Genomic DNA, 26,184 nt, shown 5'->3' with positions numbered 1-26,184 from the left:
AACTATTATTAAAAAAAATTCGGAAAATGTAAAAATTTGATTGTTATTTAAAAAATGTTTGGCATAAACTCATAGTTTGGAACATGAAAGATTCAGCCATTTTTCTAAAACAAAACAAATAAATAATTTCTTTTAAGAGTATAACTTTTAAGTTCTGAATGTTTTCAAATATTTATTGTCTGTATTAACAGCCAAAATGTATCAAACTGATCAAATAATATTCCCAATCTTTTAGTTATACTATTTGACATACAAATAATTTACATATACAAAACTTTTTTAAATTTAAGTTTAAACCACAGTTTATATTACAAAATGTACCAAAAAGTTACTGTATAGTGAGAAATTCATAATGACATTAAAGTTAGATATATAGTATTGTGTATGAAACCTGTAAGTTGTATGCAAAACTATACATGTAACTGTCCAACTGGTATAAAACGAGCAATTTACAGGTCTTGTACACAATACCTTACATATAACATCAATATCATTGCAAATTTCTCCCTGTACAGTAACATTTTGTACACACTGTATGATGAGACGTTAAGATAATCATAAAACAAGTTCAATACGAAAACCATAAAAAAATTCGAACAGGAATTATTCAAAGCTACAATAAAATTTCAAATAAATTTCTTAAGCAATTTTTTAAATTAAAATTTTACCTGATTATAATTTTTTTATATAAAATGATAAACAAGATAGAAATACAATATATATCAATTCTTATGAATTAACCATTATCTTAATTATTCAGAGAATCATTTATTGTGCTGTTTTTTTCTCCCAAACAGCAACAGCAGTATAATAAAATTTGATGTTTGAATTCTATTATTCTGTCTATTATCTTAATATTTAGTAAATTATGAAATAACCAATGATTGCCTGAAAGATCAGGCTAGAATTTGGCTAATTAAAATGATTAATATAAAGTAATTTGTAAAGTAAAAAAAGTAAAGTAAATTATTAATTCCCTATAAATAACAGATAAAAATTTACAATTTTTTTCAGCTGTTATAATTTATTAAAATCTTCCTTACTTTTAAACTTGAATATAAGCATTACTAATGTTATTTCTTCTATTTCATGTGGGATTAATATTAAATTTGATGAGTAAGAGTTTCTCAAAACAGAAATTGTTAATCTTATGTAAAGAAAAAATTTTTAAACACTAAAAATGGCATCTCTCTCTTCTCTCTTTGTTCCCAAAGGAATGAACTATTGAAATTTTTCCCTACTTCATAAGCAGAATCTACTTATTTCTAACCAGACACATGCATTACAAAAAATTCATTTGTAAGAATTTCAATTTCAATATCAAAATTTCAACAAAGGTATTCAATAAAAATGATATATGTTTATTGTTACAGCTGGAGAAGTAAACACAAAAGTACTAAAAATGTAATCATTTTACCTTAAAAATCAATAACTGTTTCCACTTAAATGTAATACAAAATATTAAACTGGCATTTTTAGGTTTCTGAAGTGGTGTGTCTACAGCACTTTAAAATATGCTTTAGGCATTTATCAAACATGAGTCATGTTGAAGATTTTACCTGCCAAATATTTATACTTACTCATACATTTAAGTGATTATTATCTGCAATAATATAAAATAACTAAAAGAAATTGGTTTCTTAAAATATTTTAAGAGAAACAAAATATGAAAATGTAATTAACATTTTTGTATAACTATACAGGGTGCGGCGCCAAAATCCGGACAAAATTCAATTTCAAATTCCCGCCATTCTGTACCACCGGTAGATGTCGTGTTTGGTGTTCATATAGCTTGACATGTGTATTAAACCATTTTAACCGCAAAACAGTCGCCATGTTGAAACAAAGTGCTGAGTATAACCGAAGAGCTGCGATTATCGAAAGTATTCGCGCTAGGCGCTTGGCGACAGAAATTGTTCGGTTCTTCGGATACCTAAGATCGACTGTTTATGATGTCGTTGCAAAATACAATCGGTCGGAGAAGTCAAATGAAGGTTTTGTAACACCGGCAAGGAAAATTCACTCGAAGGAGCGCATTGTCAGAACCCCTGAAATCATTCAACGAGCTCAGGAGCTGATTTTTGAGGATCCAGGTCAGTCGATCCAAAAATTGTCGTCGGTTGTTGGTGTGAGCAAGAAAACTATGCGTAGAATCGTTGAGGAAGACCTCCGCTACAAGTCTTACACAATTAAAGTGAGACAGATGCTTTCTGAAGCTGCCAGGACAAAGCGAGTTGAACGCTGTAACCTGCTTTTGTGTTCCATAAAAAACAATGCTGCCGGATGACTCAGATTTTTTTCTGACGAGAAAATTTTTACTGTTGATGCGAAAATTAATCGAAGAAATGACCGATGGCTTGCCCACGACCCAGAAGATGTCCCCGTTATTGCAAAAACGAAATTTCCGGCGAATGTTCATGTGCTAGATGTTGTGTCCAGTGAGGGTGATGTCATGCCACCGTATTTCTTTAACAAAGGGGAAAATGTCACAAAAGATGTTTATTTGCATGCTCTGTCAAATGCAGTGAAGCCATGGATGGAAACTGTGTCATCTGGAAAGCCGTATGTTTTCCAGCAGGATGGTGCACCCGCCCACACAAGTCATTTGGTGCAAAATTGGTTGTCGGATAACGTCGACATGTTTTGGTCAAAAGAATTCTGGCCTCCCAACAGCCCAGATTTAAATCCTCTGGACTTCTACATATGGAGCGTAGTTGAAAGGGTCACAAACAAGACCAGACATGCAAACATCACATCGTTGAGAGCCGCTATTGATGCGGCATTCACCAATATCGACCGTGAGACATTAAAGCGCGCATGCGCACGATTCAGACCGAGAATAGAGACTGTCATTCGAGCAGGAGGGAGCTATATTGAATAAATGTATTCTGTATGACATTGCAAACAATGTGATTTAAAAAAAATTTGTGAATCTTTTTGTTTTTTCAATAAGAAATATGTTTGAAAAAAATGTGTAATTTGTCTGGATTTTGGCACTGCACCCTGTATATATTTACTTTAAACATTTCTTGTCACACTGGAAAAATTAATTTTATAATTGTAAATACCCAAACATATTTTTTTAAATAGTCTTTTAATTGGGATGCAATTTGAGAAAATTCTAGACCTATAAATTCCCACTATCATATATCCATCTGTCTTTCCTTAATCTCGAAAACAAATTTAATTAGATGAAATTAGAGACCAGATATGGAAACCTTAAGGACAAGAGGCTCTAACTAACTATATAGGAACTTCTGATGCAAACCAGAAGTCATATTATTTCAATTCAAAAATTTTCCCCTGAAAGCAGTTAATCAGAATCAGCTTACAGCAGGATTTCAGACTATTCTAAAATTATTTAATAAATATTAAATTATTAATTTCAATAAGAGATGGTGCCTAACATCTACCTCTAATACTGAATTACTTAATGTCTAATTATTAATTGTAGTGAAAAATAGCCTGATTAACTATGGTAATCATTTCGTTTATCCTTCCAGATGAACATAGGCTATATACTATTTTCATAGTGAAAAAGGAAAATGCACAAGAACAATATTTTTATTGCAACATTTGTCTTGCATCATTGTTTGTCTGCTCTATTTAAGGTAAATTCTTTTTGCCACCTGATAGCCTTTTTAAAACTTATCTTATATTTTCAGTTTTGGTTCCTGCAGTTTGGTTAGTTATGTATATGCTTTGTTTATATTATAATGGTCATTCATTTCTTACAACAATACTCTTATGTTATCAGATACAACTATAAGGAGCAAATTTACTTCTCTTACATGAAACTAAACTTTTTTTTAAGTAGGTCTATAGTATGTGTTCATAGTTTTAGTATTACTCCTACCATAGGAATTAGTCTTATGTTATGAGATATCCACTACATAAATTGAGTTCTTCCAGTTACTTTTCAGGTACACACATGTGATGGTTTAAAGAATAAAACTGACATTACAGAGTTCAAGAATTTAATTAATTTGGCAGCAACATTTTGTTTGGTTGAAACATGGTATGATGATGATAGCATCAAATTTTTATTTGATAAAAAGTTTAAAATATTTAATAAAGGCTTGTAGACAATACGGTGTTGATAGACCAAGTGGAGATATCATTATTGGTCTTAATAAAGATGTTTGTGTACTGAAATCTAAATTATATCAGTCTAGAGTTGTAATATTATTATTAATAGATTTAATGGACATAAAAAATATCCCCTTAGTTATCTCCTATATTCCTCCTGATGGCAAGTACAATAATTTTTTGTAGAAATACTGGAGATTTTAGGTGAATATACAGTAATATATACATATATATATGAATACAATAATGCTTATTTTATGTGCAGATTTTAATGTAGAATGGGACAACCAGAGCAATTTTCATACTATATACCTGATAATTTTAATAACTGAGTTCTGTAGAAAAATTCTTAATTATTATGGAGAATTATTATATAATTTTTGTATGGATAATGAATTTATCTGCTTAAATGGCATTCTCATCAGTGATAAATGTGGAGAGTTTATTTTTTTTTCTCATAATGGAGCTAGTAATAGTGAGGTTGAGGCCGAAGTTTTAAATGTGAATACATGTACGTCAGATGTTCAGTGCCGCTTTCCTATAAGCCTAAAAGTTTTGAAACAATGATGTTTGGAATGTCAAGTATGATTCCACTGACTTTCCAAACACCATTGTCGAACTTCTAGGCTTACAGGAAAGTGGCACTGAACGTCCGACGTACACATTTTCACATTTAAAACTTCGGCCTCAACCTCGCTATTATTGATTTTACATTGGTTTCAAATAATCTTTTCTTGGAAGAAGTTGCTGACTTTCAAGTTTTACTTATGGTAGGGTTTGATCATTTTCCATTTTCACATATATAACTAGTACTAAAGTGATTCTTAGAAAAACACACTCAAATCTCAGCACTTCAAATTTCAAGGTGAAATCCTCCTAATGTTACAGAGTTAAATAAAACTTCAAAAGCCATAAATTCGTTCTTCATTTAAATATTTAGGAACTATATAGATTTGAGGCTAGATTCAATCTGGACTTGAACTTGAATCTCCAAGATGACAGACTGACATTTTTGAATGCATAATGAAAAAACATTATAAAAATAGTTCAGGTTTTTATTTTAAAATAGAGTAAAAATTCTGACTATCTATATTTACTTAATAAAATTAAATCAAATTTGGATGATTTATGGTTTTGTTAAAGCTAAAAATTGAAACTTAAGAATAAATACATTACATATCAATCAAATGCTTCTATTAAGAAATAATCAAATTTTGATTTTATTTAAACACTGTCACATCAGTGAAATAGTTTACAAAAGTCCTGTTTGTCTTTTATATAAATATTTTCTGAATATTCCATCTTCTGCTACATACTAAAACTTTTGATTTTGTATATGTGAGTTTCTTTACAAACAAAAAAACCTGAACTGTCAGATTATTTTTGGGTTATATTAAAGCAAATTGAATTAATTAATTATTAGAAAAATGCCTATTAGATTCAGTTAATATATTTCAAAAATAATCCAGTAATTTGGACTTACGGTTATATCTCTTGGTCTGTACTTTAAACACTTTATGGTAATTAAACAATACATAAATTCATGTACTAATGTGGATCAATGATAATGATGATGATAATAGATTAAGATTTTAGTTATATTATATGAATGTAAATTATCACACTGTCCTTTAAAAATATGCAGTGATAATATTAAACGAATTTTATTCAAAACAAAATATCTTTGATCCAAGAAATAAAAAATACTTTAAAAGGATGATTTTAAAATTTAATAGACAATAACAAAATTTTAATATAATTTATTATCATTCCTACTCTACAACCCGAGTCCTACATAACTTTTTCTATGACCCAAACAATATCAAGATCCTGAAAACATTTACACATATATAATTTACCAGTCTATATGTACAGTGAACAAAGTTCTATCATTAGAAGCAATAAATTTAAAGATTAGTTATCCATTGTGTCCCTGCTTCCTTTACAAACTTAGAGCTTCTGTTATGTAAAATTTACATAAAAGCTGATATCTAAAATTTCTCAGAGCTCACATGAAAACTGTCTTATGGATTTACTATAGAAAGGTTGCTCATGATTGACTTATGTTGTAGTTAGTATGTAGTGTGTCATTGGAAATGAAATATCATATATTAGAAATGTTTTTTGTAACAATTACTTTCTATCAAATGTCTGTCTTAATATATATTACTTATTAATTTGTTAAGTATAAAAAACAGAAATAGTAATGAAGACATAACTCACAGATCAAATATCAAATAGTGACTGCCTTCTTCTTGTATGCTATCATGTAGTCGAACTGAAAGTAAAAAATACATTTATTTATTTATTAAAAGTAACTAGAATTTAATTTATGGTAAAATGTCATTTTCTTATTTATTTTTCACACAAAAATTAATTTTAAAAACATTAAACTTAGTTAAGGATATTATAAATTTGACCAGAGACAATGTAATAACATATCTCTTATAAGAGAGGAGTTACAATGTCTTGATATTTGAATAGTAAGTAAAATGAATACTGAAATTTAATGATACCACATTCTTTTTAAGTAAGCTGTTAAAAAGAAAAAGATGTGAACTATGATAAAAGAAATACAAAGTGGACAATTATTGAGTGCATTCAAGAGATATCAATCAATTCAACACTAATGATGCATGTTTTAAAATTTATCTTTTGTATAATTATTAACAGAAACAAATAATCTTAAATAAATTATTTTAAAAAGATCAAAAAAGGTTTTTAAAAGAAAGTTTAATAAATATAATTTTTCTACTTATATACATTCAGCCTAATCATAGATATTTTATCCAAAATACAAATCTGTCTGAAAACTATAATGAAAATTTAAAAAATCCTATAAATTACTGAATAAAAATATTTTTATTTAAGTTAGATAAAAATACATCGCATGTAATTATATAAAAATTTAATATTTTTTCAATACACATTACTGTCTATAACATTAATAATTAATTTGAAACAGTCAAACCACTATAGCATATCCTCCTAATTAGCTGCTTCTGTAAAGCACCAATGAAAATTTGTGAATCAATCTTTCTCATTAAGTGGAGAATACTTCAGGATCTGCATATTGTTAAATGCATAATTTTGAATTGCAATAAACATGTTAATGCCAAATCATGTGACTTTCAAACACTAACTCATATGTAAACCTCATTACAATATAGAATTCTTATACACATTTGGTTTATATAACTCTATTTAGATTAATTTCTAACTTCACTACCAACCACATTCATATTGAAAAAGCATTTTCAAGTCTCTAATATTAAATATTAATTCTTATAAATCTCAACTTCTTTTGCTGTTCTGGAAATTCTCTCTCTGGTGAATATCTTCTAAGTTAAAGTTATTATTTATAGTTAGTTATTGGCTGGATCAAATTTACTGTGTCTATTCTGTTTAGTATAATTCATTTTCTCTCAAAAATTATACTTTAAATATTTAGTTTTTATTTAATAGCACAATATAAAATATACAAGTTGTTACAAAAAATATGAAGTTATCCAAGGATATTTGAATTCAATTTTGTTTTTCATTTAACATTAATATTTTTCAAAGGTAATTACTGTATATTAATTTTATAATCATCAATTAATTACAGTAATGTCCATTTATTATAATTATGAATATTATACCATTTTTGGTGTTATAAGAATTAGCTTGTTCAAACATGCAAGTTAAAAATATGCTTAACTTTGTCTAATCATAGGTTAGAGCTTTGGGCTCATTAAGCTCATCATCATCATCTTCAGGTAAACAGGCATTTTTAAGCTCTCTAATTCTTCTATCAGACTCAGTGTATGGCTGTTGCATTCAATTGCTATCAGCAATGTTCTTTTTCTAAAAAAATTACCACTGGTATACAAATATGGTGGCTGAACATACAGAATTGTTTTTACTGAACTGCCAGTACTACTATATTGGCTATTGATGATTTTTATGTTATCTGTTGGTACAGTGTATCAATGCATTATGACTGATTGAGCTTAACAAGAGTTTTTAAATAATGTTTTAATTGTTATTTTGCTCACAGTGTAGTACAGTAAGAGCATTTTTAATTTAAGAAAACAATAAATATTATCAGAAAAAATAAATGTAAAAAATTTACTTCATAATTTATTATTTTTTATTAGAAAAATATTTGACAATCAAGAATAAACCACAAAAAAAAAAAATAAAACCAGTATTTCCCAAAGGGTAGTCTACAGTCCATTAGAGATCCATAAAGAAAAAACACTAATCTACACATGGAAAATTTATAAACTGGAATACAAAACAGCAAAATAGTAATAAAGCTTTAATAAAAATAAATTTGATGTCTCTAAAACATTATTATTATGTTGAATTAAGTTAGATATACTCGGTTAACACCGGTGGCTGTGTACTATGCCGGACCAAAGTCAAGGCATAGTAACCAAAACAGAAATTAAAAAAGTGTATCAGTGTGTGTGTCTGTATTCAGGAATTTTCTCACAATATGACATGTATTCAATATAGTGGCCTTCTGTAGAGTGATATATGTGTTTCTATTCAATTGTAATGTGCCCAGGCTTTTGTGTAGTGTGTGTGGTATGACACCTGTAGAGGAGAGAACGACAGGTACAATAAGCACCCTATCCATCCTCCACAGATGCCTTATTTCCTGGGCGAGTTCTGTGTACTTGCTAATTTTTTCAGTGCATGCGTTTTGTATATTGTGAGTGTTTGGAATGGATATGTCTATAATGTATGTGATTTTATTGTGTTTGTCAATGAGTGTGATGTCTGGTCTGTTGTGGTAAATTGTTTTATCTGTGATTATGGCTCTGTCGTAGTACATTTTGTGCGTGTTGTTTTCCAATACTGTCTGTGGAATGTATTTGTAGTATGGTTCGTGGATGTCTACTAATTTGTGTTTCTTTGCAAGCTCTTGGTGTATTATATTTGCTACTTGGTTATGTCTGTGTAAATAATCTGTCTGTGCCAAGAGCTTGCAACCAGAGGTGATGTGTTGTATAGTTTCTGGCATGATGTGACATTTTCTGCATGTGTCATTTGTGAGTGTTGCATCTTTGAGTATGTGTTTTCTGTAGTTTTTAGTATTTATGACCTGATCCTGTATGGCAATCATGAATCCTTCCGTCTCCCCAAAGAGGCATCCCCGAGCTAACCAGCTGTTTGACGCAGTTTTGTCAACAAAATCCTGGGCCAGATCATAAGGATGCCTGCCATGGAGTGCCTTTCGAGCCCACGATTGCTTAATGGTGTCTATGCTTTTTATATGTTGCATTGTGTCCATATGATGCGAGTGTAAGTTTAATGGTGTGTTATTCGAGTCTGCTAGAGTTACTGCTTTATGTAATTGTGATGTTTCTTGTTTTTTGTAGAAAAACTCTCGCAGTGACTGTATTTGTTTGTAGTGAAGGTTAACTATGTCAATCAGGCCACGTCCGCCATCTTTACGTGGAAGGGTTAATCTTTCTGTGGCAGATTTAGGATGATGTTGTTTATGCTTAGTAAGTGTAGTTCTTGTTTTCCTTTGGAGTTGCTCGAGATCTGTGTGAGTCCAATGTATAACTCCAAAAGAATATGTGAGTACTGGGATGACATATGTGTTTATTGCTTTAACTGTGTGTTTTGCATTTAACTGTGTTCTGAGAATAGCATTTAACCTACTTTGGTATTCTTTAATCAGTCTTTGCTTTATTTGTGCATGTTCTGTTAGTTTGGCCTGTTGGAATCCTAAATACTTGTAGAGCTCACCCTCTTCCATGGATTCAATAATGTCTCCATTTCCAAGTGCAAAATCTTCTTTCTTCAGGATTCCTTTTTCTATGTGAAGTGTTTTGCATTTATCTAGGCCAAATTTCATTTGTATGTCCTTGGTGTATGAATGTGTGATTTGTAGGAGTTTATGAAGTTGTTTTTGTGTGGATGCATAAAGTTTTATGTCATCCATGTACATGAGATGTGACAGTGTATACTGTGTTGTTTTTTCGTGTCTGATATTGTAACCATATTGCGTGTTGTTTAACATGTTGGATAATGGATTCAGGGCTAGGCAGAACCAGAGAGGACTCAAGGAATCTCCTTGAAAAATTCCTCGCCTAATAAAAATTTGCTTTGTTTGTATGGAAGTGTTACTAACCCTGAGATGTAGTGTTGTTCTCCAGTGCTGCATAGTGTTTTGAAAGAATGCAATGAGTGATGGATGTATTTTGTACATGTGTAGAATATGTAGCAGCCAACTGTGTGGAACACTGTCGAATGCTTTTCTGTAGTCTATATATGCCATGTGTATGTTTCTGTGTTGTCTGTGTGCTTGCCGTAGAATGACTGAATCTATGAGTAACTGTTCTTTGCATCCCCTGTGGTTTCTACGGCAACCTTTTTGTTGTTCTGTTAGAATGTCGTGTTCTTCAACATGTTTGTATATTTTGTTTGCGATACAGGATGTCAATAATTTGTAGAGTGTTGGAAGACATGTAATTGGTCTGTATTGTGTGGGGTCTGTGGTATTGTTGTTTTTAGGTTTCATGTAGGTGATGCCCTGAGTAAGAAAATTTGGCATGTCTTGTGGATTGGTGATGATGTGTGTTAGATGTTTAGCTAGTTCCTGGTGCAGTGATGTAAACTTTTTGTACCAGAAATTGTGAATGTTGTCTACACCAGGTGTCTTCCAGTTGTGTGTTCTGTTAACAGTGTATTGGAAATCATGTATGTTTATTTCAACACAGGGCATAGTTGGTATGTTGTGCAAGTTTCTGTTCTCCTCCTCGATCCAGCCTGCATCAGCATTGTGCGTGACAGCACTGGACCAAAGAGAAGACCAATATGTTGTGAGTTCTTCTTCTGTTGGTGTGCCACTGTGCTGTGTATCAGTGTTTGCTTTGTTATTAATTTGTCTGTAAAAGAGTTTTTCATTGTTTGTACATTATTATTATTATTATTATTATTATTATTATTATTTATATGAAATATCTTATTAGACAATATTGAATAGCAGTCATGAGCTTGGTTAAGATGATAGTTGTAATGGAAATTATTGCATTTGCCTGAGATATTTACATATTCCAGATGGGCCCCTAGAGAAATTACTGAAAGCTATCAGTCCTTAAATGGAAAGGTTTGGAAAAGATTAGAATAAATAACAAAAGTTTCAAATCAACATATAAAATAATTCTTTACAACTGACAAATAAATTGAAATAAAATATTATATATATATACTCTATATCAGTGGTTCTTAACCGGTGGTCCGTGGACCATTGGTGGTCCCTGAAAGCACCTGAAGTGGTCCATGAAGTCATCCTAAAATTATTAAATAAATGACGACGAGTTTTGTCAGTTCAAATTTCAAATACATTTTGCTTATTTAGTGGATTTTTTTGCACAAACTAAATAAATTGAACCTTCAACTACAACGGTCAGGAAATATGAAATTGGAAGGCACTAGCAATACATTTGCATTTGAAGATAAAATCAGTACGTTTATCGCTAAAATCGACCTATTGATCAGCAAAGTTGAAAGAGAATTTTTCTGCGTTTGATACATTGAACCCAATTATTGACAGACAGTGTGCTGAGATGCCCACCAGTGGCCGAGCGGTTCTGTCGCTAAACACTGAGAGTTTGGTCGCGGGTTCCCACTGCGTTCGGACGGGCTGGCCACGTGGAGTTCTCTGGGTTTTCTCCACGTTTGTAACACCTGAATAGGAGCCAGTTTCCTTTAAAAGACCTCCTGGAAGGTATTATTCGGAAACTGATCCATAATCCTTTCATAGTCAACATTTCTGAGGTGCCGGATAAAATACAAGAAGAGTTAATTGAAATGTAACACGATAGTAACTGCAAGGATCCTTTCGAGACAGGAATTAATCTTGAAGATTTTTGGAGCCGTAAAACTATTGCTTTCTCCAAAATTCGAGAAATTGCTTTATGGTACCTAACTTTATTTTCAACCACATATTTATGGCAAGCAAGGATTCTCAGTGCTTTTGATAATTAAAAATAAACATTGAAATCGGTTGGATGCCAGTGCCGACATGCGTTTGGCTTTGAGTAGCACTGAACAAAGAATCCAGCAGTTGATAAACACTATGCAGTTACAAAAATTGCACTAATATAATATAATTAATGTAACATTTTCACAAATAATATAATACTCTTGGTTTCAAATAATTTTATACATGTTTAATTTATAGAACAACCTTATAAGAACTTATATTACTGCCAAGCAGCTCGTGGTCCATGGCAAGAGAAAAATTTTGATAAACGGTCCCTCATCACTAAAAGGTTAAGAACCACTGCTCTATATATATATAGTATTTTTTAAATAAAATTTTTATATTAAAAAGACAAATTATTTAAGAAACATTATAACCAAACAATCTGGATTTTTTATTGGGCTACTTTAAGTCTAATTAATAATCTGCCACAAAGTAATTTGGCTAGAGGTAAGCAGTTAGGCTGCCATCTCATGATAAATTTCATTATAAGTAAGTAAATAAATTAGATTCTTGCACCATCTGGAAAAAAAGAATTGCCATCTCTAGTCAAAGATTTGGCTAGACCACTATCACCTACCTCTAAAAAAATTATTTTGTCAAATTATTAATTAAGCTTAAAATTGCCCAATAAAAAATCCAGCAGATTGTTTAGTTATTCTAATAAATAAAATTATTAATGTTATCATATTTATAAGAAAAATTATATTACTGTAAACAAAGATTTATACTTTCATAAAATTTAAATGATACAAAATTCTTGAAGACTACACTTATCTAAGCTGATATACACCATAAAATTGTGATGTCACTATAATTTACTGTAATAAAAATCCAATTTTAATTTAAATTGCATTAGATACAAGAATTTAATAATTTATCAGCTGTAACAAGATTGGTTTATAATAATGATTAAAATAACTACTGTAATAAAGTATTCCCATTATCTAATTGCTCATTTCATCATTAATCTCTCAAGATAACACTAAGACCATCCTTAAAGTGTGTGAAAATTAAGTATTGCACCTATTGATTATTTAACAAATCATTTGTTAAATTCACTGAATTTTAGAATAAATTTAATTCTTCAAATGTAAGTAAACATATTTTAGTAGATGTATAAAATTATCAAGAGGATTAAAGACACAGCTAAAACAAATACCTTCCTGAAATCAATTTCTATATTTATCTTCCTGCAGATGTGTAAATGATAAAGATGAATGATATATAACTATGTATAGATATCGTATAAATATGAAAGAATCATCATCTATAATATAAATATATAGAAGGAATATGACAGTTATCCTATTAGTTATATGTTAAATAGTTCTAATATTAAAAAGAAGTTAAAAAGAAAAAATTTAGGAGAATTTAAATTTATCAGTCTTTTATGAAGAAAATAAAATTAACTTAAAAACTTAAATTTAACTCCCAAAAGCTGAAACAGTTCAACAAACACACCCAGACACTTTTAATTAGTACTTCCAGTACTCATTTTTAATAAACATTAGATAAACTAAAAAACAAACAAATATTTTCAGTTGCTTTAGTGGCCCTCTTCAGGTTACAAAAAGTATTTTTACACTTTTAAATAAGCTTGTATGTACATTTGATAAAAGAATTTTTTTACTAATAAACTTTTTTTATATAAATTTGAACAAACTTAAACATTTGAAATGTAGAATGCTCTGCATTTCAAATGTCTATAAATTAAAATAAGAATTAAAAAGTATTTTAACATACATTTCCAAAAATTAAAATTAAAACATGTCACAAAACTAAAGATTATAACACTCAATTTAAAGCTAGTAATGCTTCACATACTTGTGGCAGATATACTTGGTCTTTATGGAGCTGCAATTTGAAAAAATTGAAAACCTATAAATTTCCACAGCCATCCACCTATTTGTCCTTCCTTAATCACAAAAACAGTTAGATAGATGATAATTGAAACCAGATATGGAAAGCTTAGAGGCAGGAAGCCCCAATTAACTATACACAAACTTCTGATTTGCATTGGAAGTCAGGTTATTTCAATTCAAAAATTTTCCCCTGAAAAGAGTTATATAGATGACTGGCAGAACTCTATTGCTAACAGGAAAAGTATGATATACAGGGGTAAGACACTGCTAATTTGAGATCAAGAACATATACAGTGGTACCTCGGTATACGTCTGCTTTAGAATATGTCCAATTTGAAATACGTCCTGTTTGGACAAAACAAATTTTGCTCAGTATACGACTTAATTATATGTGCCATCTATGAACAAGTAGCACTATTGATGTACTAGACCAGACTAGATGTTCACAGTGCCACGGTTTATAACTTTATTAAATTTCTTCTGATTTTAATTTGTAAGTAAAATTTTATTGTTTTTATTAATCATGAATTGCAAACAGGCAAATGAAAAATAACACAAAACAAAAAAATGACTAGAATTACAATGGAACTGAAAAAAGAGATTGTTGAGAAAATATGAAGGTGGCATGCGTGTCGAGATTTAACTGTTGCATACCGTATTCTGAGAACGACAATATCAACAATCGTGAAAAATAAATACATTATTAAATCTGCTAACGTTGCGAAAAGGGTTAAATCAATTTCTGAACAGATTATTAGTACTGTATTAAGGAGAGTTTGATTTGATTTGATTTTGATTTAATGATTTAAAAAATATAATACAATATACTGTAATAACTTTAAAAATCTATAATTATAGTACCAACACACCTGAATTTAATTTGCCAAATTTTTTCTCTTTATTCCAAACTTTGGAATAAAGAGAAAAAACTCGGCAAATTAAATTCAGGTATGTTGGTACCATAATTAACTAATATTGCTGGGAAGGAGATAAATTTTATTATAGATTATAACTATCTATGTTTTTATTAATGTGCTCAAACAGTGTTTAAATTATTTTACAACCCCATTAATATACCATATCAAGATGGGATTTTTTAAAATGAGAACGGATTAATCATTTTTACATTACTTCTTATGGGAAAGGTTGGTTTGGTATACGTCCAATTCGGTATAAGTCCAAACATCAGGAACTGATTAAGGTCATTACCGAGGTTCCACTGTATTTTAAATTAAATAAATTAAATATACAATTAAAAATTGCAGCTCGACATTGTGACGATGTCACGATAAATAATTGCTCATTATGTATACATAACAAACAGGAAAGTAACTTTAAAAAACATTATTTCTATGTTTTCAGAATACCAAATATGATAAAAGATAATTAATTGCTATGAAATTTAAAATGTCAACTGTTTGAATATTTTATTTAATACTTGCTAAAGACTATTTAATAGAATATTTAGGAAAGACTATTAAAGAATATTTATACAATAAACTCATTGAAAAGATTAACACAGTTATGGCATTTTCTGAAAATGAGCAATAAACTTTAGTATAATTAAACTTTTAAATTTAAAAATTAATATGCAAGAATTGATATTTTGCAACATATCTAAATTATTTGACTAATATTCGTCATATTTTAAACAAATATCTTAACAAATTTTAATAACAAATTTTCAAAAAATAACAAATTTTCTTAACAAATCAAACTCTTTAACTCTTCACAGACTGCTTTGTATAACAAATAATACACTACAGAACCGAAAACGTTTAAATTAGCAATAAAATGGCTGCAGAGTAAAAAGGTTATTTGTATAGTTTATTATTTGTTAACAAATCAATTTCTAAATTTCAAGTTAATTTTAATTATCAGTTTAATAAGATTCATTTTAATATTTGCTCAATTCTGATAAACTTTTGTAATATTTGAAGAATTTATTGAATTGGTTTTATGGCATTATATAAATAATATAGTTATCAAATAAAAGTTGCTAATATTAGCAAAAAAAGTAGAATGTAGTGACAGACAGACAAATATTTTCTGCATTTCTATACAGGTATTATTAATGATAACAGATCAAAGATAAGATAAGTCAGATCTGATGACAGATAAAGACCATCCAAAAATGGATTTTATCTCAAGAAGATCATTGAAGTTTATCTTTTGTCATGTCAACCTTTTACAAGTAAACAATTTTATTATTATTAATTTTTATAAAAATAAAAAAAACTCTGTTGCTAATTAATAGTTATTATATGATCAGAAATTCATTATCTATGTATTTATTTATTTATGTATTTATCAAGTTTATAAAATCTGTATTTGTCAAAGACTTCCATCTTTGTTAAGTGTAGTTGGTAACATTGTTTCAGCTTTTTGTTTTTCCTTTCATTTTTGTCTCTTTTCCAACTGTCCTGTTTCTTGTCTCATTTTGATATTTCATATTAATGTATTATAACATTTGCACACATTAACTTCCCTGTTTGTATTGTGGAGAAAGCAGTCAGAAGGACATGCCCTTATGTTATTTGCTGCTGTTTGAATGATGTGCATTAATAATAATTTGGCAGCAGCTGGATGGCTGAGCAGTCAAGGTTAGCAGCCTGCCACCCTGGGGGACCTGGGTTCGAGTCCGGACAGGTCGATAAATCCCCAGGAACGTTTCAGGGGGTGTTCCATCTGGATATGTTGGTCCCCGTCGCTCACCATCCGACTGCCCATTGTGGGCCTGGCTGAACCCATAATGGGCTTGCTGTAAGAGGCCCTCTTAGTGCCCACAGGGCAAAAAGAGTTACAAAAACAAAAAATAATAACAATAAATAAATAATAATAATAATAATAATAATAAGTTGACAAAACTGCGTCAGTCAAACAGCTGGTTAGCACAGGGATGCCTCTTTGGGGAGACGGAAGGATTCATGATCACCATACAGGACCAGGTCATAAATACTAAAAACTACAGAAAACACATACTCAAAGATGCAACACTCCCAAATGACACATGCAGAAAATGTCACGTCATGCCAGAAACTATACAACACATCACTTCTGGTTGCAAGCTCTTGGCTACAGACAGATTATCTACACAGACATAATCAAGTAGCAAATATAATACACCAAGAGCTTGCAAGGAAACACAAATTAGTAGACATCCATGAGCCATACTACAAGTACATTCCACAGACAGTATTGGAAAACAATACACGCACAAAATGTACTACGACAGAGCCATAATCACAGATAAAACAATTCACCACAACAGACCAGACATCACATTCATTGACAAACACAATAAAATCACATACATTATAGACATATCCATTCCAAACACTCACAATATACAAAATGCATGCACTGAAAAAATTAGCAAGTACACAGAACTCGCCCAGGAAATAAGGCATCTGTGGAGGATGGATAGGGTGCTTATTGTACCTGTTGTTCTCTCCTCTACAGGTGTCATACCACACACACTGCACAAAAGCCTGGGCACATTACAATTGAATAGAAACACACATATCACACTACAGAAGGCCACTATATTGAATACATGTGAGGAAATTTCTGAATACAGACACACACACTGATACACTTCTTTAATTTCTGTTTTGGTTACTATGCCTTGACTTTGGTCCGGCATAGTACACAGCCACCGGTGTTAACCGAGTATATCTCACTTAACCCAACACATAATAATAATAATAATTTGGCATCTTCTCTTCTTGACTCCTGATTATAGATAGATATATACCTTGAAAATATTTTCAATTAAATCAATGAGTTAAATTAATTATATGTTATATTTTGTTTATGCTTAAAATACTCTTAAATAATGTAGTCAAGAATATAAAATAAATTAGTTATAAAATTATATTAAAGTTAATAAATATTTTTTAATAGAATTATCTCAATTTAGAACAAATAAAAATAATATATAAAAATAATTACTAATTATTTTATCATAATTACAATGATACTAAGATATTATCCCTCTACTATGGGCCTATCAAAAATAGGCTGAAAACGTTTGGAATAAAGAGAAAAAACTTGGCAAATTAAATTCAGGTATGTTGGTATTATAATTAACTAATATTGCTGGGAAGGAGATAGATAGTTATTCCTCTACTGTAAAGAATTTAAAGAATTGTGTACAGTAGAGGAATAAAGAATTTTTTAAATATGTTAGATTGGTCACTTGGTGTGATAAATCCTTACATAAGATAACCTTTGTTGTTATGTAAATCAAATACTATAATATAAAACATTAAAACAAAAACCATATAGAGTTTGGTTATTTTAGCTTACCATTGTCACATTTATCACGATACTCTGATAGTGCGGAATGGCACAAATTATACAGAAATTGGTCAAGTATACAGAAATTGAAAATATACCTTAAATTTTTTCAGATATATTTTTTCCCAATGTTAGCTCTATAAAACTGTAGCATTCACGGCTGAATATCAAATAGTAATCTGCCAATGAATCAAATTTGGCAAAAAACAGACCAAATATTTAAACTTGGTACCCATGAAAACCACTTGAAACATATTTTGTGCTGGCAGGTAACCTCATATTATGTAATCTTCCTATTCAAATGCCACTATACTGCAGGTCTAATAGAAAGAAAGAACTGTTACAAAAGGGGGTTAAAGTAATTCGACCAAAAGTAGTTATTGACCTCTTCCTAGAAGAGAGGACGGTCAATGACTACTAATTAATACTGGTGTACTATTAATATTTAAAAGTGATCCATGTTAAATAGGTTGTGATGGCCTCACATGTAATCGAAGTTGCTAACCTTAACATTCAAAAGACTTCATATGACTTGTTTAAATAAAAAAAATCTTCTAAATATGCAAGATTAATCGCTTTTATGTGACAATAAAGTGTTTATATTTTTATAACAGATTATATAAACTACATAAAAAATATGTACTCATCAATATCATATTTATAGAAGAATTATTACAATTAGTTTAGTTATTTGGTTATAGCAATGTGACACCTGAACAATCTGCCAAGGGAATGCATCCAGGAAAGACTTAAACAGGATCCAGCTTCTCATAAAAGTGTTACTAATGTGAAGAAACACCAGAAAACTCTACGCAGCCAGCCCAATGGCTATGCCTGAACTCATGACCGACTACTGGTATTCAGCGGTTTTATCCACTCAGCTATTGGAAGGCACTATTAAAATAAAGAAAGTACCATTTGGAAATGAAAAAACCAAAGTTGTTAGATGTAAAGAATTAAATACTTGTAGGACTTTTCACAGGGTAACTCTTTCTATTCCATGCAGGCAAGTGCTATGTGCTACCTGTTGTAGTAATGATATAGCTTGTCTATTTTGTACTATATCATTGTCACAGTAATTAAGTAAATATAATAATTATTTTTTAAAAATCATACCCATTTTAAGAATTACATTTAGTTTATAATTTTCTTAAATGTTTTTGCCAATAGATGGCACCATGTGTAAAAGAAAATGGAATGGGACAGAAATTAATTGATATATAGAAATCCAATTGATGTTTAGGAATGATATTTATGACATTATCTAAGTTAAAAGTATGTATAACTGCAGAGTTTCATAGCAATTGGTTGAACGATCTAGGCATGCATAGCAAACAACCAAACAAACATCCTCATTTATATATATAGATAATTCTATATCTTTCTTAATTATTTCTAACCAAATTTTTCAAAATCTTCTCTTTGTGCTTGTTCTGCAATCTGTACATTACATATACAATTGTTTGCATAGATTAAAACCAACACAGCACATGACCAAATTTATTTTGTCAAGTATTGAGTAAAACTGGATAATAAAGAAGCACAATATATTCCTAAATCACTGAAAATTCTAATTCAAACTATATACAGAAACCTAAACATTTTCAAGTCTTTTAATCTGAATTAAGCTCTGAAGATAAGCTAGAAAAGAACAAAAATACTTAGATTTTAAATATTTCAAGTTTAGCCCAATTAAATATAAAATTTGTATCAACAAACACACCAAAAACACACCACACAATATACCACTTACTTCTAATTCAAATCCAAAATGGTGCTCAATTCAACAAGCACTGTTGCACAAATTGTCAAATTAAGCACCGTTTTGGTTTTGAATTAGAGGTAAGTCGTAAAATTTGTATCATTATCAATTCACAATCAATATTAAACATTTTTACAATTTGCTAGAATTACTCAAATTTTATTATCTGGGTGGGTAATTATCAGTATAATTCTGCTAAGTATTAAATATTTAATGAAGAATAACATTGCTGCTTGCAACAGAAATGTAAATTCTTTTACCTTCGTAACTGCATTTATCTGTTTAAAATATTCATTAATTACATATATTTTATGTATAAGTAACCACTTCAATAATAATTTGAGTGGCTTAATTAGAAACATTAATACATTATTTAAACTCAAATTAATAAACTTATTTATTAAGTCATAATGTCATCACATTAAAAAAATAATCATACATAACAATAGGTTATTGACATTTTTATGCATAGGTATTTTTTTTTATTTTTAAAATATATTTAAATTTTTCTATTCTTTTGAATGTATTCTTTTTCAAACATTAAATAACAAAGCCATGTTAATAATGGCCAAAATGGTTTCAGAATATTTTCCTACTTTTACATAAATTTTCAGAATAAATTAATTTATTCTGAAGAATATATTCCAGTTGTTATTATTCACATAAATTTTCAATGTTGTCTTGTTATTTACTTTATATTTTAATTATATCTCTTAAATATCATATATATAATGCTTCAGTATTCTTTTCAACAAAAACATTTTGACATTCATCTCAAAGAAACTTTTAATACTTTCAGAAATCGATTTTTACCCTACTAGGTACATTTTAAGTTTATAAAACATAGCATTTGTCATGCAGGAAATTAGAAACTAAAAAAGAATAAAATAATAGTATTTTTCAAAATTTAATTAAAATAGTAACCTTAAGTGTCAATTAATGTAAATAAGTAGTTTTGGGAAACAGTTTCAAGAAAAATAAACAACACCATTCAATTACTTTCTTTTAATGAAAGATAAATATTATTTAAATAGTTATATTTAATGTACTTTTATATTTGTATTTTGTACACTTTTGTTAGATATACTGTATTAATTTAACTTAAATTATATTCTAACACTTCATCACTGACTAAGCTGTTAATTATTCTTGCTGTTAATTATTAATTTTAATCACTTAGTAATTGGTTTCAATGATAAATCTCATTTAACAAAATTCTCTTTTTAAGATAAAAGTCTTTAATCTTGAAAAATTATATACAATAAAAACTTTTTCTAAATATTTAACAAAAATTTAATTCTGATTAACTGCAAAATAAATTTGTTGAAGTTGCACAGTCAAATAAAGAAAAAGTTATTGGGCTGAAATTTGAAAAAATTGTAGACCTATAGATTCCAACTGTAGTCCGTCCATCTGTCCGCCTTTCCTTAATCTCAAAAACAGAGTTAGACAGATGAAATCCAAGACCAGATATAGACAGTTTAAGAGCAGGAGGCCCCAATTAAGTATATACAAACTTGTGGTGCAAACTGGAAGTCACATTATTTCAATTCAAATTTTTTCCCCTGAGAGGAGTAAAAGATAACTGACAAGACTATTGTTAAAGGAAAAATAAGCTGTACAGGAGCAAGCCACTATTACTTTGAGATTGAGAGCAGCTCAGCATTGTGACATCATCACAATGCCAGGCTGCTCTCCAAGATTTAACACCCAATGAGCAATTATTTATTGTGATGATGTCACAATAAATAATTGCTCATTGGGTATTAAATCTTTTGGTTTAAAATAACAGTATTTCTTTATTAGTCTTCAAATTAAGTATAATTGAATATAATTTAAGCTTCTTGCCTCTAATAAATTAAATTAAATAATTATCTCAAATAACCAATTAATAGATCTACAAGGCATATTAAACTGTAATGGAGCCAAGTAATCAAAATCATATCAAGAACAGAAGACTAATTTTATTTGTGGGATGCATTTTGGTCTTCACTAGACTCTCTTCAGCCACAATTACATAAATACTGATATTTGCAAGGTTTAACTTAATGGTTAAAAGTTACATGTGCAATTGTTCATACATCCATTTGGTTACAATTACTACTATTTCTACTAATATCTACAGACTGTTCAAACAGACAAAAAAAAAAAAGTGTTTCATATGAGGAATTATGTGATCTCAATTACTTGGTTCCATTACAGTTTGATAAGCCTCATATATCTCTATCAATTGGTAATTTAAGATATTTATTTAATTTAAGTATAATTGACTTTCTTATTGAAATTAAACTTATTATTACACCAGTTTTAAAGTCCCTCTAGCAATTTTACATATTTTCGTAAGAAATGTTTACAAAAGAAGGGTGAAGATTAACTCTAATGTGTGTTCTTAGGTTCCTGTACTGTGGGGGAAAAAAACAAATTATGAAGACTCCAATTAACATTTGTCTTTTACAGAATCTCTAAAAAGTTACTATGCAGTTTAGAAATTTGTAATGACATTAAAATTATATGTATGGCATTGCATAAATTATATGTCCTGTATTTCCGCTTTGCAGTAGATAGAGTCACTGCTTGTTCCTGTTTTTGGAAAACTTCTTTGCTGATCATGTAACTTCTCATGGAATCTGGCCTTCTAAGTCTCCAGACCTCACTCCCCTGGATTTTTGGGCCTCGGGTATCCCTAAAGGTCCCAAAATCCAGGACCTATATCAAATACTGGAATTTGTATTTACTATAGGAAAAATTGCAATATTGTATATAAATGTTCACTTTTATTAGAACTTTATTTGAACCTTTTCTACCGCACAGCAACTTTTCAGACACCTTATATTATGTATAACACATACACAAGAACTTAAAAATTCATGTTCTATTCTTTGCGCATTGATGGTACACATTTTTAAAGTTTAAAATAATTTTTCTCACTATCCGGAATTACAGATCATATTCCTGGATAACAATGCTGCATTGTAATATATTAAAAATGACTAATCAACTAAGGCAGGGTAAGAAAACTGTTTTAAAGAATTAATAATCTTAAACAAATATTTGCAAGTTATTTTAATTCAGAAACTTAATATTGATGAAAAATATTAATATTCATATCTTTAATCCGATTAAAGTACCAATAATGAATTTACAATTAATATGAAATATTTAATAAATTTAATTTTTAAGCTTAAAATTTTTGAATATATTTATTTAAATATATAAAATATATAATTTAAACAACATATAATTTAGTATTAAAAATCTTTCTAAGGTTCCAAATTATGTGTTTACAAAAACACATGCAGTATTTTAATCTTTAAGATTTAAAAATTAAATTTATTGGCATGATAGCATTTCTCTTCAGTATGATAATTATAGAACATCAAAAAGCATTTCTTTGTTTTGTTAGAATATTTACAGAACAGGGTGGCTGTATAATTTATAAATCATAAATTATTATATATATATATATATATAGTATGACATATTGATTTTAATGACATATTGATTTTTAAAAAAATCTGATATAAATGAATATTTCTAGTCTAGAATGTATTGATATTCATTTTCAAATTCAATACTGTCAAAACTAAATATATTCTGTAATATCTCAAAAATTTAGTAAATATTCTTTTCCTTCGACTTTCTTTAAATCGATATACAGAAGGATATATATCAGTCCGAAAAACCATTTTCGCTTTTATACAACCATAAGTTTCGACTAAATGATTCTACTACTGAGAATTTAATCTCTTTATTTTTTGATTCTTTGTTCTTAAAAATATAAATAATTTTATTAAAACTTTCTTCTAAAAAATTACTTCCATATCATTCTAAGCTAAGACATTCTCTTCCAATACATCATGTGTATGTCTTCCAACATATCTTACAAATTATATATGGCATTTAAGATCATAAAAATTGATTATTTATAAAGTATAAAAGAAAATTTTCTATTTTTATCATTCTATAAAATTTTCCAATAAGTAATTTGTGACTTTTTCCTATAAATTAAAAAAAATATATATATATATTGTCTGCTGATAGAGCAAATGATTCAAAATAATTTGATAAATGTTAGAAACAAAATTTTTCATTTGAATTATATATATATATATAAAGTATTTTATGTATGTACAAATGACAAAAATTCTTTATATGTTTCTGATCTATTTTAAAATTTTTCAAACTAAAGAATAATTATTCTTCAAAATTTTACTTATACTGTATTTTACATTATTCATAGAATTTGTTGCCTAGAACTGAATTGTAAAGAACCTTAAGAAAAATGTAGTAATATTTAGTAAATTATTACACCCTTCTAAAACAATCCATTTATTAAATTATACAAAGACTTATCCTTGTGAATTGCTCAAAAAACATAGCCAAAGTAAATAAAATAAATTTTTATATATAAGATTGTTCACAAAATATTTAAAATTCTGTCATATTCCTTTTCTTTGTATTTTAAGTTGAAGAAAAACAAAAAAAAGTTTGTTACTATTAAGATAAGAAATACTACCGATATTTAATTATCAGTAACACTTCATATTTCAATAACAAAAACATTTTCTTTTTGACTTTTTCCTAAAATTAATTATTAATAAATACAATTATATTCACAAAACCATTTTTAAACCAATAAACTTGATTATATAGAAATTTAATATTAAGTAACTGCTTCCCATTTCAATTAATCAACTGATAGAAATTCTACTAAGCTACTGGCAGTATTAACTTATGACAATTATTTTTAAATTTATCCCAATCAAAAACATATCAACTTGCAAAGTTTTTATTTAACTTCTCTTAGAAAAAGTCACACCCTTTTCTATGAAAAAATATAGATATATATATATATATATTTTCTTAATTAATGAATATCCTGAATGCCAATGCATTGCAATCTACATTAATCTGATACTAAATCATTTATATAATAGTGTGTTTAAAAATGTAAAGTTATGATTAATTACTCAGGCATCATGCATGTTATGTTTTTAAATTTTAATTAATTGTCAGATTTTATATTAGACATGCAAAATTTACATAAATGATTTTTTTATTTTGTTTTCACATCCATACTGTTTTTCTCCTCTCATATATCAATAATTCATAAAAGTTTCTCTGAAGATTTATAAAAAAAAAAAGAAATTATTCTTAAAATGATCCTACTTATCCTGATATTTTATTAAACATCAACTTTTACAAGAACATTTAATTATCACCTCAACTGTAAAATGTTTTATCAATTATTCCCGCACTAATGATTAAATATTTACTTGTAAAATATTAAGTAAATCTTTATAATAAAATTTCAGAAAATTTATTGTTTGCTTAAACCTTTAAGTATTTATTAATTAACAAAATGACTCATCTGTGCCAAGATGTTTATGAGAGTAAATAAAGAACAGTAATTATTTTTAAAGACAATTCCATAATACTAATTAGTCAGACATTGGAATGTTGTCAAGAAACTTTAACGTGTCTAGAAAATGCAGCTTATAGTAGTGTTGAGGTCTAAGCAGGAGAAGATGACAGAAAGTAGAGTAGTTCTATTTTCTGTCTGTAAGAGATGATTACTGCCTAATAATACCACCTCTCACATCTGTTCCCTTCTCATTCTTTCTATTTTTATGCAAGTAAAATAAAAAAAACTACAGACAAAATAGAAAACAAATAAAAGAATGCTATTTTTTGTATGAAAATTCTTTATTAAATAAATAGATCAGTAAAAACAAAAAGTTATGTATTTTCTAAACAAGATTCTTAATTTATAAAATAAACACAACAAATACAATTGACAATTAAAATATTAAACAATTTACTCAAAAAAAATCATTTTAAGTATTTTTTAAACAAATTCTAATAACTTAGGTCAAGCTTACAATTTTTTTACAATTGAGTAAATAAATTGATTTACAAAAAATAGTAAATGGAACAAAAATAAAATAAAAAATGCATTATGATAAAATATCTATATTTAAAATCTTACAGTAAATTCTGATAACTTATTTCTTTGCTAAATTTCATATATTTATATTGTATGAAAATAGAGCTTTATACAAATTACATATCAAATACATGATATATAAATTTGGCAAATGTTAAATACCATCTTAAACATTATTCAATAAACAAAATACACAAATATAAAACTTTTTGTTTATTACTTATAAAAT

The 26,184-nt window shown here is 28.5% G+C and overlaps 1 protein-coding gene across 6 annotated transcripts in view; it reads right to left on the bottom strand.

The window, feature by feature from the left end:
• Nucleotides 1-26,184, bottom strand: part of LOC136977394 (calcium/calmodulin-dependent protein kinase type II alpha chain-like) — a 196,249-nt gene that overhangs the window by 87,730 nt on the left and 82,335 nt on the right. For all 6 annotated transcript variants that reach the window (XM_067272859.1, XM_067272858.1, XM_067272856.1 and 3 more), the window contains exon 4: nt 6,313-6,367. In XM_067272859.1, the coding sequence (XP_067128960.1) occupies nt 6,313-6,367 (55 nt within the window). The remainder of the gene's footprint in view (nt 1-6,312; nt 6,368-26,184) is intronic.

The sequence above is a fragment of the Centruroides vittatus genome, unplaced genomic scaffold, assembly GCF_030686945.1.
Source record: "Centruroides vittatus isolate TY-2023 unplaced genomic scaffold, ASM3068694v2 contig_458, whole genome shotgun sequence".
NCBI classification, from domain to species: Eukaryota; Metazoa; Arthropoda; class Arachnida; order Scorpiones; family Buthidae; genus Centruroides; species Centruroides vittatus.
Note: the sequence above shows the minus strand (reverse complement) of the source record. Positions and strands in the feature narration are given on the sequence as shown.